This window comes from Arachis ipaensis, chromosome B10 (genome assembly GCF_059453495.1).
Source record: "Arachis ipaensis isolate K30076 ecotype BB chromosome B10, ASM5945349v1, whole genome shotgun sequence".
NCBI classification, from domain to species: Eukaryota; Viridiplantae; Streptophyta; class Magnoliopsida; order Fabales; family Fabaceae; genus Arachis; species Arachis ipaensis.
In genome coordinates, this window is record NC_142435.1 from 60,456,206 (window position 1) to 60,469,183 (window position 12,978).

The following is a 12,978-nucleotide window of genomic DNA, read 5'->3' on the forward strand; positions in this document are numbered from 1 at the left end:
TTGGATATTTTTCTGTATTTTTCTCTTTTTCTTTTATTGTTATTTTCTGAGTACTTATACATGGCTACTTGTGTATTTTACTCTATTTTCTGCATTTTGAATTTTTTTTTGTTCATATTTTAGTTATTTAGCTCATTTTAGTCATTTAGTTTAGTTTGCAATTCAGATTTATTAGTGGATTAATTAGTATAGTTTACCCTTTTTTAGCATAAAGATAGTATAGTTTAAATAGAAAAATATAAAAAGGAAGTAAACCAGAAAATTTAACAGAATCAAAACAACCCACACCTTGTATATATAGCATTACATGTTAGTTGACAACATTTCATCAAGGAGGAACATTCAAACTTTAAAAGCTACCCTAAATAATTTTTTTCAAGAGAATAATGGGAATTTTTAACTAAACCTGCATACAATATATGAATGATATATGATGCTTGAGTTAGAGAACACACAGCCTGTGAGTCTTGAGCTTAAATTGTATGGTTGCATTCAAACCATAATTTCATTTCTGTGTGTTACATTTCTTTTTATTCTGATATTCTTTCCTTTGCTTTAATCTATATGTCCAATTATAGAATATAGAATAGATACATACCAAGAGAATGATTGAGGCCATCATTTGATTTTAGCTCACTCACCCCAAATCAGCCTACCTTTTACATCACCCTTGTTAACCCCCTTGAGCCTTTTAAAACCCCTTTATTCTATTTAGCCAAATTACTAGCCTTAAGCAGAAAAACAAAGAAAAATCCCAAGTGAATCCTTAGTTAGCTTAAGATAGAAAATTATGAATAGACTTAAATGTGGGAAACCTTTTGGGAACATGGGTAATAGAAACAAAAGAGTAGAGAAGTAAAAAGGAATAAAATAAAATTTGGGAAGCATACTCATGAAAAAATCTAAGTGATTCAATTATCATGTGCAAAAAAAAAAAATTAGCATCTAAATAAAAGGGGATACAAAAAGAAATTCCCCGATGAAAACAATGCACATGGAATAAAAATAAAAAGTGAAACATGAGCATGCAACAATAAGTGGGAAATATGGGAAAATAGGTAAAGGGATTTTATTTTACTAAATATGTATGTTAGGTGAGATCTTAGCCTAATTAAAGATTCACTTATTAGCTCACTTAACCATATACATAAATCCTTACCTTTACCTTGGCCCCATTACAACCTTAATTAAGACCTCATGACATTTTGGTATGACTGTATTCTATAATTGTTGATTGGTTAGATAAAAAACAAAGTTATAGAAAGTAAGAATAAAAAGAAGAAAAATAGAGTGAATAAACCCAATAAACACTGAGTGACTAGAGAGTAAACACAAAATTCAGTGAGGGTTCAACAACTCATCAACATATATTTGTGCTTAAAATTTACTAATTGTTTTGCAACTTTGTACAATGTTTTCTTTCCCATCTCATTTGCTAAAATGCTTTATTATTTAAGGGTTAGCTATATATATATACATAACTCCTTGAGAATGTGAATTAACTTAGCTACATGTAAGCTTTATATATGAGTAGATGAATTAGAATTGCATGACCCATTAGGTAGATGCATTTAGCATAGGTTGCATTTCATAACATTCCATCACTTTAACCTTAATTATTTACCTTGGATTTAGCATGAGGACGTGCTAGTGTTTAAGTGTGGGGAGGTTGATAAACCCATATTTCATGAGTTCTTTTATGCTTAATTAGAGTGATTTATTCAACTCTTCACCTACTTATTCACATTAATTGCATGGTTTTACTTTCCCTTCCTTATTATGTCATGTTGTGAAAAACATGTTTCCTAAGCTTTAAAAATTAATTATTTTAATTACCTTTATTTCCATTCGATGTCGTGATTAGTGTGTTGAGTAGTTTCAGATTTTCTAAGGTAGAATGACTTAAAGGATGAAAAAGGAAACATACTAAAATGGAAGGAGAAAGTAAAACGGAGCTTTAAAGAAACTGGTATCCACGCGATCACATGGATGACGCGATCGCGTGCCAAGCACGAATCAGCAGCGACGCGGTTGCATGACTGACGCGACCGTGCGCCTTAAGCAGAACGCATATGACGCGGTCGCATGACTGACACGACCGCGTGGCAAGGAAAAGCTCCGAATGACGCGACCGAGTGACCCACGCGGACGCGTGATAGAGGCCACGCACCAGAAATTATAGAATACGCCCCCAGCGAGTTCTGAAGCCCTTTTTGGCCCAGATCCAAGTACAGACAGCATAGACCAGAGGTTATAAAGTGTGGGAATGCTTCCATTCAAAGGAGAGCTCGCATATTTTTACCTTTCAATGATTTAGATTTAGTTGAGAGGGAGATCTTCTCTCTCTCTTTTAGGATTTAGGATTTCTTCTTGTTTTAAGAGTAACTCTGGATCCTAGGTTTAATGTTCTTTTAGTATTACTTCTATTTATTTATTCCAACATTTGAATTGATTATTATAATTTGACTTATGAATTCTCTCGTGTTACAGACTGTTATTTGAATTAATGATAATTGAGGTATTTGCAGTTTATGATTGTTCTCATTGATTTAAGTTATCATTGCTTCCCATCTAAGGACCTCTTTATCATTCTAGCAATTTTACTTTTCCCCTTTTGGTTCTGGTTAAGAATTTAGTAATTCAACAGTTATTAAACTCAACATAATTGATAATCGTTATCTTGCTAATTGAGCTGAACTTAAATAATCCCAACCTTTTCTGAGGAAATAATTAGGATTCGAAAGTCAATTTAATTAGTCCCTTGACTTTCCTTTGCCCTCGTGCAGGTTGACCAAGTGGAGTTTAGATTCAACTTTCATTATTGTTGAGAGAGATAACTAAGTTGGACCTCTAATTTCCCTACCTTGCTAAAAGTTGCTTTACAGTTATTATTTATTCTTAATTTCCATTTAATTCACTCGTCATTTAATTTACTTGCTTCTCACCTTCTAAACCCCGATTACAACCTTTATAGCCAATAATAAGAACATACTCCTTCGCAGTTCCTTGAGAAGACGACCCGAGGTTTGAATACTCGGTTAACAATTTTTAAAGGGGTTTGTTACTTGTGACACCCAACACGTTTGTATGAAGGACTTTTGAAGGTTTAGAAACTATACTTGCAACGAGGATTTATCCGCAATTTTTTAGACCACGCAGAAGTCATCTCATCAGGGACTTGATGAGTCCATATTTGATGGTAAATTTTGGCTTGAATTGAGTGGATTTCATCACATAAACCTACATTTATTCACTTAAATAGCATACTTTTCTTATTTCTCTCCAAATTGTGCCTAAATATGAAAATATTATTTTTTTATGCTTAAATTAATCAATTTTATTCCACTTTTATTCCATTCGATGCCGCGATATGTTTTGTTGAGTGATTTCAGGTTCAATAGGCAAGGATGGCTAGTTAGAAGTGGAAGGAAGCATGCAAAATGGGAGATTTCATAAAAAAACAAAAGAGAAGCACACGCTCCAGTGTGTGTACGTACACCTTCCTGTGCGTACACACAAGATGAAACTCAGCTAGTGTGCGTACACACACAACCCTGTGCCTACGCACAAGTCCTAACGCATGACTTCATTAAAAAGTCACATGGCTTGTGATTTTGGGGGCCTCTTGGCCCAATTTTGGAGTTTTTAAAGCTGATTGGAAGGCTATATCAAATGGAAAAATCCCATATTAAAGGGGGTACACCATTACACACTATAATGGAGAGATCTAGTTAGGTTTAGGTTAGTTTTAGAAAATTCTCTCTTAGGGTTTTATTAGAGTTCATAGTAGAATTAGCTCTTTTACAATTTTGATCTTGGATATTTTCTTGTTTTATTGTAAGTAACCTTTGCTATTCTCTTTAATTACACTACTTTTGTTATTTTTCTCATAATTAAAGTTACTTTGTTAATATATCCAATTTTGATTTCTTGAATCTTTTGTTGATGAATTTGATGTTTTATGGTTTATATATGCTTGATTGAGTTTCTATTGTTGATTTTGTGCATAGATTGGTTATAGATTTTATTATCTTTTGCAATTCGCTATGTTTTGCTTTTATGCCACCAAGAGTTTGTAAAAATGCTAATTATGAATTTTCAATAGATTTTCACCCCTTGGCTTAGGAAATGAGTAATTAGGATACTAGAGTCATAATATCCGACATTTAGTGGTAATTCTTGGGTTGTTAATTGCTCTTGTTTCCACTAATGCTAGCGTTTTACTAAGTTAATTAGTAAGTTAGGTAGGATTTGTTGATTAAGGTAAATTATGCTTGCTTGAGTTACTCCTCGCTGTTAGGGGTTGATGAAGTGTGATTAACTCATTATAATTGCCATAATTATGGTTATGATAATGGTAGGATTCTTTAACTGTCATTTTCATGTTAAGCAAAAGATATCAAAGCGCCACAACAGTTCTAAAGCTCATACGATAATATATATATAAAGAAATAATAATACTAGAAGCCCAATAAAGAAATAAAGCTAAAAAATAGAGATACAAAAATGCGAAGCGTTCACACGAGAACTAAAAGCATAAAGGATAAGATACAGATACAAGATAACAAAGTATATGTAGATATATAAGCATATTAGCCACAGAATACTAGCCACAGCCAGCAGAGTTTAGGCTAACTAGTTACATACAGCTCATACAACTTGTCTCTCAAAGTCAAGCTTCTAAGGCAACAAAGTATAAACATACAAAAGATAGATAGAACTACAACAAAATATCCAAAACATACAAAAGAGCTATCAAGAGATCCTCCGCTCTGTCACTATCTTGCAACTTACCGAGATGGGTTACGACCTACATCTGAAAAATAACAACAAAATATGGTATGAGAATCGGAGGTTCTCAAGATGGTAATAGTGCCCAGTAATGTAAGAAATAAGGTTCCGGGAGGCCAAAGGCAATATTAGAACTTTACATCAAGCATAAAATTCAAACTTATAAAACAATTAAATAAATCCTTAAATAGGTCATCTAACTTAAGGAATTTCTAAACTATCAGTTCACCGCTGTCCCACAGCCTTCGCCATCCTAACCGCCATGTGATTCCATCGCCACCGCCTACTGAACCTCCTCAATTCTAGTAGAAAAACAAAAGTAATTGCATGCAAGTAAAGCACAAGTAATAATCATGTATAGTAAGTAAATCAAGAAGCAATTAAGCATGTTATACAATTAGGCGTAGTATGCAAGTAAACAAAGCAATCAAACACATGGAAGATGCACATGATGAATGCCTGTCATGTTGGATGTGATATCACACTGTCGGTTCAACTACCAATCCGACACATTCCCATGGGAATGTCACCTTTCGGTCACGAATATAATGGGAACCCTAGGGATATCATGCTCGGCACACGGTCCAGGGATATAGTGCCCGGCACACTCCTGTGATTCCGAAAGAATGCGAGTAGGATACTCAGCCACAGACCTAACATCTCAATGTAAGCGGGACTAACCACCGCCCTTACGCCATCGCTGCGACCTCGACAAGCGGGATTAACCAACCGTCCTTGTCAGGCGCATAGTGTCTCAACAACATCAGAAATAAACAATGTATATCCATATTCCTCAGTGATCACTTTCAGTATTCAATATTTCCTCATTTATCTTCGAGTCCCAGACTCGCCACAAACATTATCAATTTTTATTTCAACAGCTTATTATACTCATCATTAATACAGTACTCTTCCAACCCACACAACTATTCCATCCTTAATACTCTAGAAACCTAAGGCTCTATTTTCTAACTCAGGGATGAAAATTACCAATTTAACCCAACTAACTCATCTCTATTAGTCTTAGGGCCTACGTACTTGGTAGTAATCTCAAACAGCAGTTTAAAGAAGTTTAAAAATCTTGAGAACCCTTGAAAACAAAGAAAAATTATTTTTCAAAAAAATAAGGTCAATGCGTACGCACACCCCCTGTCGTGCGTACGCAAACGTTGAAAAAAGGCGTGTCTATGTATGTGGCACTCTGCTCACGCATGTGAGTGTTCCAACCTGAATGGAATACTCGCATTGTGTGTTAAAATTTGCGTACGCATGGCCGAATTTCACATGCTTGCATACGCAACATAATGCCTGCGTACGCAAGATCCCCAGGCAGTGGAGAATGCCCGCGTCGCATGCACAAGTTCGCGTACGCATGCTGCATCATACTCTGAAAAATTAAATGCTGCAGAATTTCAGATTCTTACACCGAACTTCAAATGTTCATAACTTCCTCTACAAAACTCCATTTTCCTCAAACTTTATCCCATTTTAAAGCTCTTTAAACCATCTTCCATTTAAACAAAATCCAAATAATTTCAAAAATAGAGGCTCAAGTTATAATCCGCAAAATTTCGTCAAAAACCAAGTTTTACAAAAATCAGCAAGGTTCCCTAAATTTCAAAACTTTAAACCAAACCAACTCAAAATCATAAGACACCTCAATTCATATCAGAACTTACCATTTTGTCTCAAACCACCACTCATACCAAATGTTCACTTATAATACATTATCCTCATAATCCTCAACCTCAATCATCAAGTCATCTTATTAAAACCATTTCTCAACCAACACACTCATCAATCATCATTCTGTCACTACCAATCATTATAATTAGCATCATTCAACCTCAATATCAATATTCAACACCATTTATCAACAACAAAATCATAGTTCATCAAAACTATCAAAATCATCCAATCATAACACATCATGATTTCAACAAATTTTAACAACCAATTCAATTTTATCGTAAGGTCCACTAGCCTAAGTGTCCAGAAATATTACAGATTACATAGAGAAAATCAAAACTAAACCTTGGCCGATTCCCAATAGGCACAATACACTAAAATTTGGATCCCACAAGCTTTCAATCACAACCAAGCCACCATCTCCAATCCAAATGCTTCCAAATAGCAAACGCAACTCCAATAAGCATCAATGCTCAAACTAACTTCAGATATTCCATAAAAATTAAAACCTAAATATTCATAATATACCAAACTACAAGGATTTTTGAGAAACTTTAATTTATCCATAAAAATTGGGGATGAACCCAACAATTTCTCACTAATGGTTAGTAGCTAAACAACCAAAACACAAAAACTTACTCAAAACTCTAACCTTAATTTTTGAAATTCATATAGCTTAAGAATGGGGTAGGAGTTTCAAAATCTTACCAACAAAGTTGGATAGAACTAACGGGCTTGGCAAGAGCTTTGCGTGGCCGTAAACCGTTCACGAATTGGAGCACCATAGCTCGAGTTATGGTTGAATGAAGTTGAAGATGAATAGTATTTTTGGAAACCCTCACCTCTCTTCTCACTTCAGCAGCTCTCACTCTCATGCAAGTGTTTAATGAGCTGAAATAGGTGCATTTGAATTTTTATATATGTTGGGCATGGGCCCAACTTAGGCCCGGTCCAACCCGTTAGTATTTTTAGCCCATTTGTCTCAACTTTGGGCGAAACCTTTAAAATTAGCGTCCGATTTTTAATTATAAATTGTTTTCCTCATTTTTTCTATTGTTTTTATTATTCTCACACAGAACCAAACATATTTAAGCCGGTATTGTCGGCTAATTTACCGGTACGTATTTTTACGTAATTTTTTGCAAAAAATTACATTTTCCATCTCAAAAAAATCTACTGAGTCCAAATATCATATTTAGATTTTCTAATTAACATTCTAAATTTTTGAACCTATTTCGGGCAATTAAATTATTTTAATTAAGCGGTTAATTAATTACGGTTCTTACAGGAAGCCTTGACTCTCAATCCTTTCCAGGAGTGCCTTTTAGCATTTATATCCCTTTAGTCGTTAGCTTTACTTTCTTGTCATTTAATTTCCTATTAATTTTTTTTAAAATCCCCTTATTCTCATAACCGATAATACGCACACCTCACTGCAATTTCTTTTGAGAGAAGACCCAAGATCTAATACTCTTAATTTTTATTGATTTGCATTTGTGACAAACAAACTAAACTCTAACACGGGTCATTTGTTGTTTGGAACTATAATTGCAACGAGATTCTATTTATTGAGAAAATTTTGAAGTGATGATTGGCATGCATCAAGGATAAAACCGAAAACAGAGAAGAGAAAGGGAAGTGACTCAGCCATATATACTGGTTCAGCTACTCAGTGCAATGTAGCCTACATCCAGTCTCCATCACGACAAATGAAATTTTACTATCTTTGAACAAGATTATATTCACCAATTTTCTTAAAATTTAACCCAATCTTATTTGGGACAAACCTAGCTTTACAACCACTATGTACTTACGCAACTTAGCAAGGGAATCCCCTTAGAATCATGAAAACAAAACAAAAAAACGTACATAGAATTTCTAAAATAAATATTTAGCTTTTCTCCAAGTCTAACTCTCTCTATCTTTTTCCACTCAATGGCTTTTTCTTACATTCCTCACTACAATGCCTTTTTTATTGAAACTAAGAAAGATTAAACTAAGAAAACAAAATATTTAATTGAGAACCATGAAAGAGAAGAAGGTATAGCTCTTAAGCTATGGGAACCCAAAGTTTGTTCTCTGACTCCTTGCCCCAAACCTTGGTTGTTTATTCCTTTAATAGAGGAGTAAAGCTTCCAAAAATTGAAACTTGTCTTCAACAACTTGTTTGACTTCTTCTTCCCCAATATCAGTAGCAGCAGCAACACAGAAGAGAGATAGAGTAGTAGCAGTAATTTAACAGTACATGTATTTATACCTTCCATCTTCTCTTTCATCCTTATTTCTATTGCTTCACAAATCTGAGCCGTGTATCACAACCTTGGCTCCAAGTTTCTTTCTTGACCGTTGATCTATTGCAAAGCTCTACAACCTCCATTTGAATAGGATTTCCTATTCTATTCGTACAAAAAGTGAATTTCTTCAAAAATCTTCAATAAAACTCATATAAGGAAAGATTTCTTCTTATGAGTCTTCAGATGTGACCTTTGCTTTCAGCCCTAGCTTCTTTGACTTTTTTTTTCTTTGTTTGAAAATGGTAATCCAAATTTTCACTTCTAATTTGAGCCCTAATCCGTTTTCTTCTTTCTTGCTTTCTTTCTGAACTTCATGTGGGTGAGAGAAGAGAGAGAGGAAAGAGTTTTGGTTCGGTGGTTTTGTGGTTTGGTTTAGATAGAAATGGAGTTCCATTGTTTAGTTTGTCACTAAAATAAGCGAATGGGCTTGGATCACCAGTTGGGCCTACTGACTAGGCTTGTTTCTTTACTTCTTCTTTTTATTTTGAAGATCAGCAACCTTCCTTTGTATTTGGCTTGATGCTTTACTTTTTTTTTCTGATGGACAAACATTTCCTTAAGCTATGAGTGTATATGGGCCTGAAGCTTGTTGTTGGGTCATTTTGGTTTATATTAATTTTTTTGCACAATTAAGCAAACTAATCACACACATAATTGAATTTTTAACCCAATAATAATGTTTAGTTATCATCAATTAATTTCTTTCTTCTTCTTTAAACTCAACAAATATAATTTGCATCTTAAATGCAGGTAATATATGTTTCATACTTTTATTTTATATCAATGGATTATGTGTATTTAATATGTTATACTATTTTTCATATATTGTATTTAATTTATTAGGAAAGAGAGACAAAGAAAGCAAAATGTGCAGTATGATGCAATTGATTGTGAAAATATTAATTTGGTTGGCTTTTAGGTGATAAAAGAGGTTATTGAGAAAAAGCCTGATCATTCTAGTAATGTTGAAGACTTACTTTGTGACTATTGTAGTTTATTTTCTGATAATTTATTACAATAATTTTAATCTTTAACTTATTGATAACGTGTTATATATTTCGTTAGATGACATCATTGATGTTGATTTTTATTAAAGTGGTGGTGGTGGTAGTAGTATGCCTTATGTTGCATCACATGATTTTTCTGCTCCAATTGGTGGAAATGAAGGTGACAATGATCTCAATGAAACAAATCTGCAACAAATTTTAGCAGATTTTAATAATTGATAATAAACTTTAATATTGATATTTTATGTTTGGTTGTTTCTTTTATTATTTGACTTTTGAATTTGTATTTGAAGGAGATTATAATATTATGGTTTATATAGTACTTTTAATTTAGATAATATTTTAAAATTTATATTAGACTATAATTATGTTTTAGTATATTTATTTATATTTAATTTATTATTTTATTATAAAACGAATTTTCTGATTAAATCACAATTAAATCAGTTGAACCAATAAATCAATAAATTAGTAGCTAAAATGATTCTATCACCAATTCAGGTTTTAGAACGTTGCTCTCAAGTCTCATTCCACGATGCTCCTTGCATTTGTCACACACACAACATGTTTGTGTTTTCATAATCAACATGGAGTGCATTTTGAAAGAAAAAAAAAACACACACACACACTCTCACACACTCACAAACACACAAAAACCAAAGTACAAACTACAAAACCCTTTCATATGACCCGTCTTGTGGAAAGAGCCACCGAAAGTGTTTATGCGAGCTACATGAAAATGAGACTTGAATCACAAAATGAAACTCATGCATGTCCACAAACACTTGTGGGGTGTGGCTTGTTTTATTCTCTTTCTTTTCTTTCTTTCTTTCTTTTCTTTCTTTCTTTCTTTTTTTTTTTTTTTCCAAAATCACCGAACCTCAATTTATTTTCTATTTTATCTACAACATATTTTGGAATTATGAACAATATTTCTTAAGCTTATAATTTAAGAGGAAATCAATCACTTTTTAAAAATAAATTAGAATATTTTACTCCAATTATAAAATATTAAATAATATTAATTAAATATTTATTAAATAAATTCTAAATAGAAAAGCTCTATTTGTACTTCAATAGTCACTTATATTTAGATACTATATCTTTATTATCTCCTTTTTGTTCATTTTCTTCTTGAAAAAAAAATGTTTATGACAAGAAAATGTTAAAAGCTTTAACTAAAACATTTTAAAAAACGAAATTTAACTATTAAGAAGCCTGTTTAAACTCAAATTTTAGTATCAAATACGAAATCCATATTAGTCCTCGAATCATATACTCGTAACTCGTCAAATATATAAACCATATTGAATTGAACATGAAGAAAGATAAATTGTTGAGACTTGAAAGTAAGACAATAGCAAAATGATTGCATAGGTTTAAGCTTTAATAACGATACAATAGGAAGAGACTCAAACATTATCATCCCCAATATATTTAAAGAAAAGTAAATAAAAGACAAGGATTTATATTCCTAAACGATCAGATAGAAGAGAAAGGAACTATCAAGATTTATGATCTTCACCCTTCAGAATCATCATAAATTAATAAAGCAACTTTCATTGCCAACATGTGACTGCAATTTCAGAATGAGAGAGTTCAAATCCGAGTAAGAAGACTCTCCAACTTCAACAGCCTTCTTTGCCTTCAAAGCAAGAACCTTAGCCCTGTTTCTAAATCCATTTGCTTCTTCTCCCACCATTACCCTCTTCAAAGCACTCTCTATGGCACCCTTGTCAACACAATCTCCCAATCTAGTACCAACAGGAACCCCAATTTCAAGAACATCAGTAACCAACTTCTCGTTGTAAAACTGCTCAGCACCCAACGGCCACGTCACCATTGGCACGCCAGCTGTCACTGATTCCAACGTCGAGTTCCAACCGCAATGCGTAACAAACGCTCCAACAGCCTCGTGTTCAAGAATCAACACTTGAGGAGCCCAATCTCTTATGATTAGCCCCTTTCCCTCCATTCTCTTCTCGAACTCTTCCGCATTCCATTCCTCTGTGTATTTTTTACATCTTTTTACGACCCAAATGAATTCTCTTCCAGAAGCTTCCAATCCTATTGCAATCTCCTTAAGCTGGGTGTCTGGAAGGACACCGACGGACCCGAAGCTTATGTAAACTACAGAGTTTGGTTTCTTTAAACTTAGCCACTTCAAGCATCTATCATTTTCTTCATCTCCGTGTACTCCTCTCAGCGCTTTTTCTTCGTTGCTTCTGTTACAGAGAGAAACAGGGCCTATACACCACACCCTCCTCCCAAACACGTTCACGTAGTGATTTATATAAGGACTTTCTAGCTCCTGGAAAGAATTTGCAAGCACTCCATAGCTCTTCATCTCTGATTCCCTTGAATCCTTCAACAATATCGCTAGAGTCAGGTCTTGGTTGTTCTCCTTCCTGCTTAACTCAGTCAATTGCTTTTTCACCATTGTTATGTCGCCGGGAAGGTTGGGAATGACGAAGGCTTCGGTGTCCGACGACACGTTATTGTAAGGCTCGTAGGTTGTGACACAAAGCGAAGCCGATAGAGCGAATAAGCTAGTTCCATGGAAGACAAGCCTTGGGATTCCAAACTTGGCGGCAGCTTCAGTTGCCCATGGAAAAAACATGTCTGCTACGAGGCACTGAGGCTTTTCTTGGAGCAAGAGCTGCTCCAATGGCTCCTGAAGGTTCATTGTTGCTTTTAGGAAGTTGGGGAACAGGTTTGGGTTAAGGGAAGAGTCTATTTTTTCGCAACCGTCAGGTAAACCAAATTCAGCACTGGGGAACTTGATTGTTTTAATGTGGATGTTGGTGTTTTGTAGGGTTTGGGAGATGAGGGGTTTGATGGATGGGGTGGTGATGATGGTGGCGGTGGCGCCATGTGAGGTGAAGAGTTTGGCCACGTCTATGGTTGGGATTATGTGGCCTTGAGCTGGGAAGGGAAAGAAGAATACATGGAGTTCACGAGCTTCACTACCCATTTTCCCCCGTGTTAAGCAAGTTTTGAGTTTTGCAATGGGGTGTATATATATATATATATATATATATATATATGTGGAAAAGGACTGCAGATGCTGTTGGATTCTGACCTCCCTGCACTCAAAATAGATTTTCTGGAGCTACAGGAGTCCAAATGGCACGCTCTCAATTGCGTTGGAAAGTAGACATCCAGGGCTTTCCAGCAATATATAATAGTCCATACTT

At 34.4% G+C, this 12,978-nt stretch overlaps 1 protein-coding gene across 1 annotated transcript; it reads right to left on the bottom strand.

The window, feature by feature from the left end:
• Positions 1 to 11,318: 11,318 nt before the first annotated feature.
• On the bottom strand, positions 11,319 to 12,755 carry LOC107620697 (UDP-glucose flavonoid 3-O-glucosyltransferase 7-like). Its single transcript, XM_016322826.3, has one exon. The coding sequence runs from the start codon at positions 12,753 to 12,755 to the stop codon at positions 11,319 to 11,321; it is 1,437 nt and encodes a 478-aa protein (XP_016178312.1).
• Between the last annotated feature and the right edge of the window lie 223 nt (positions 12,756 to 12,978).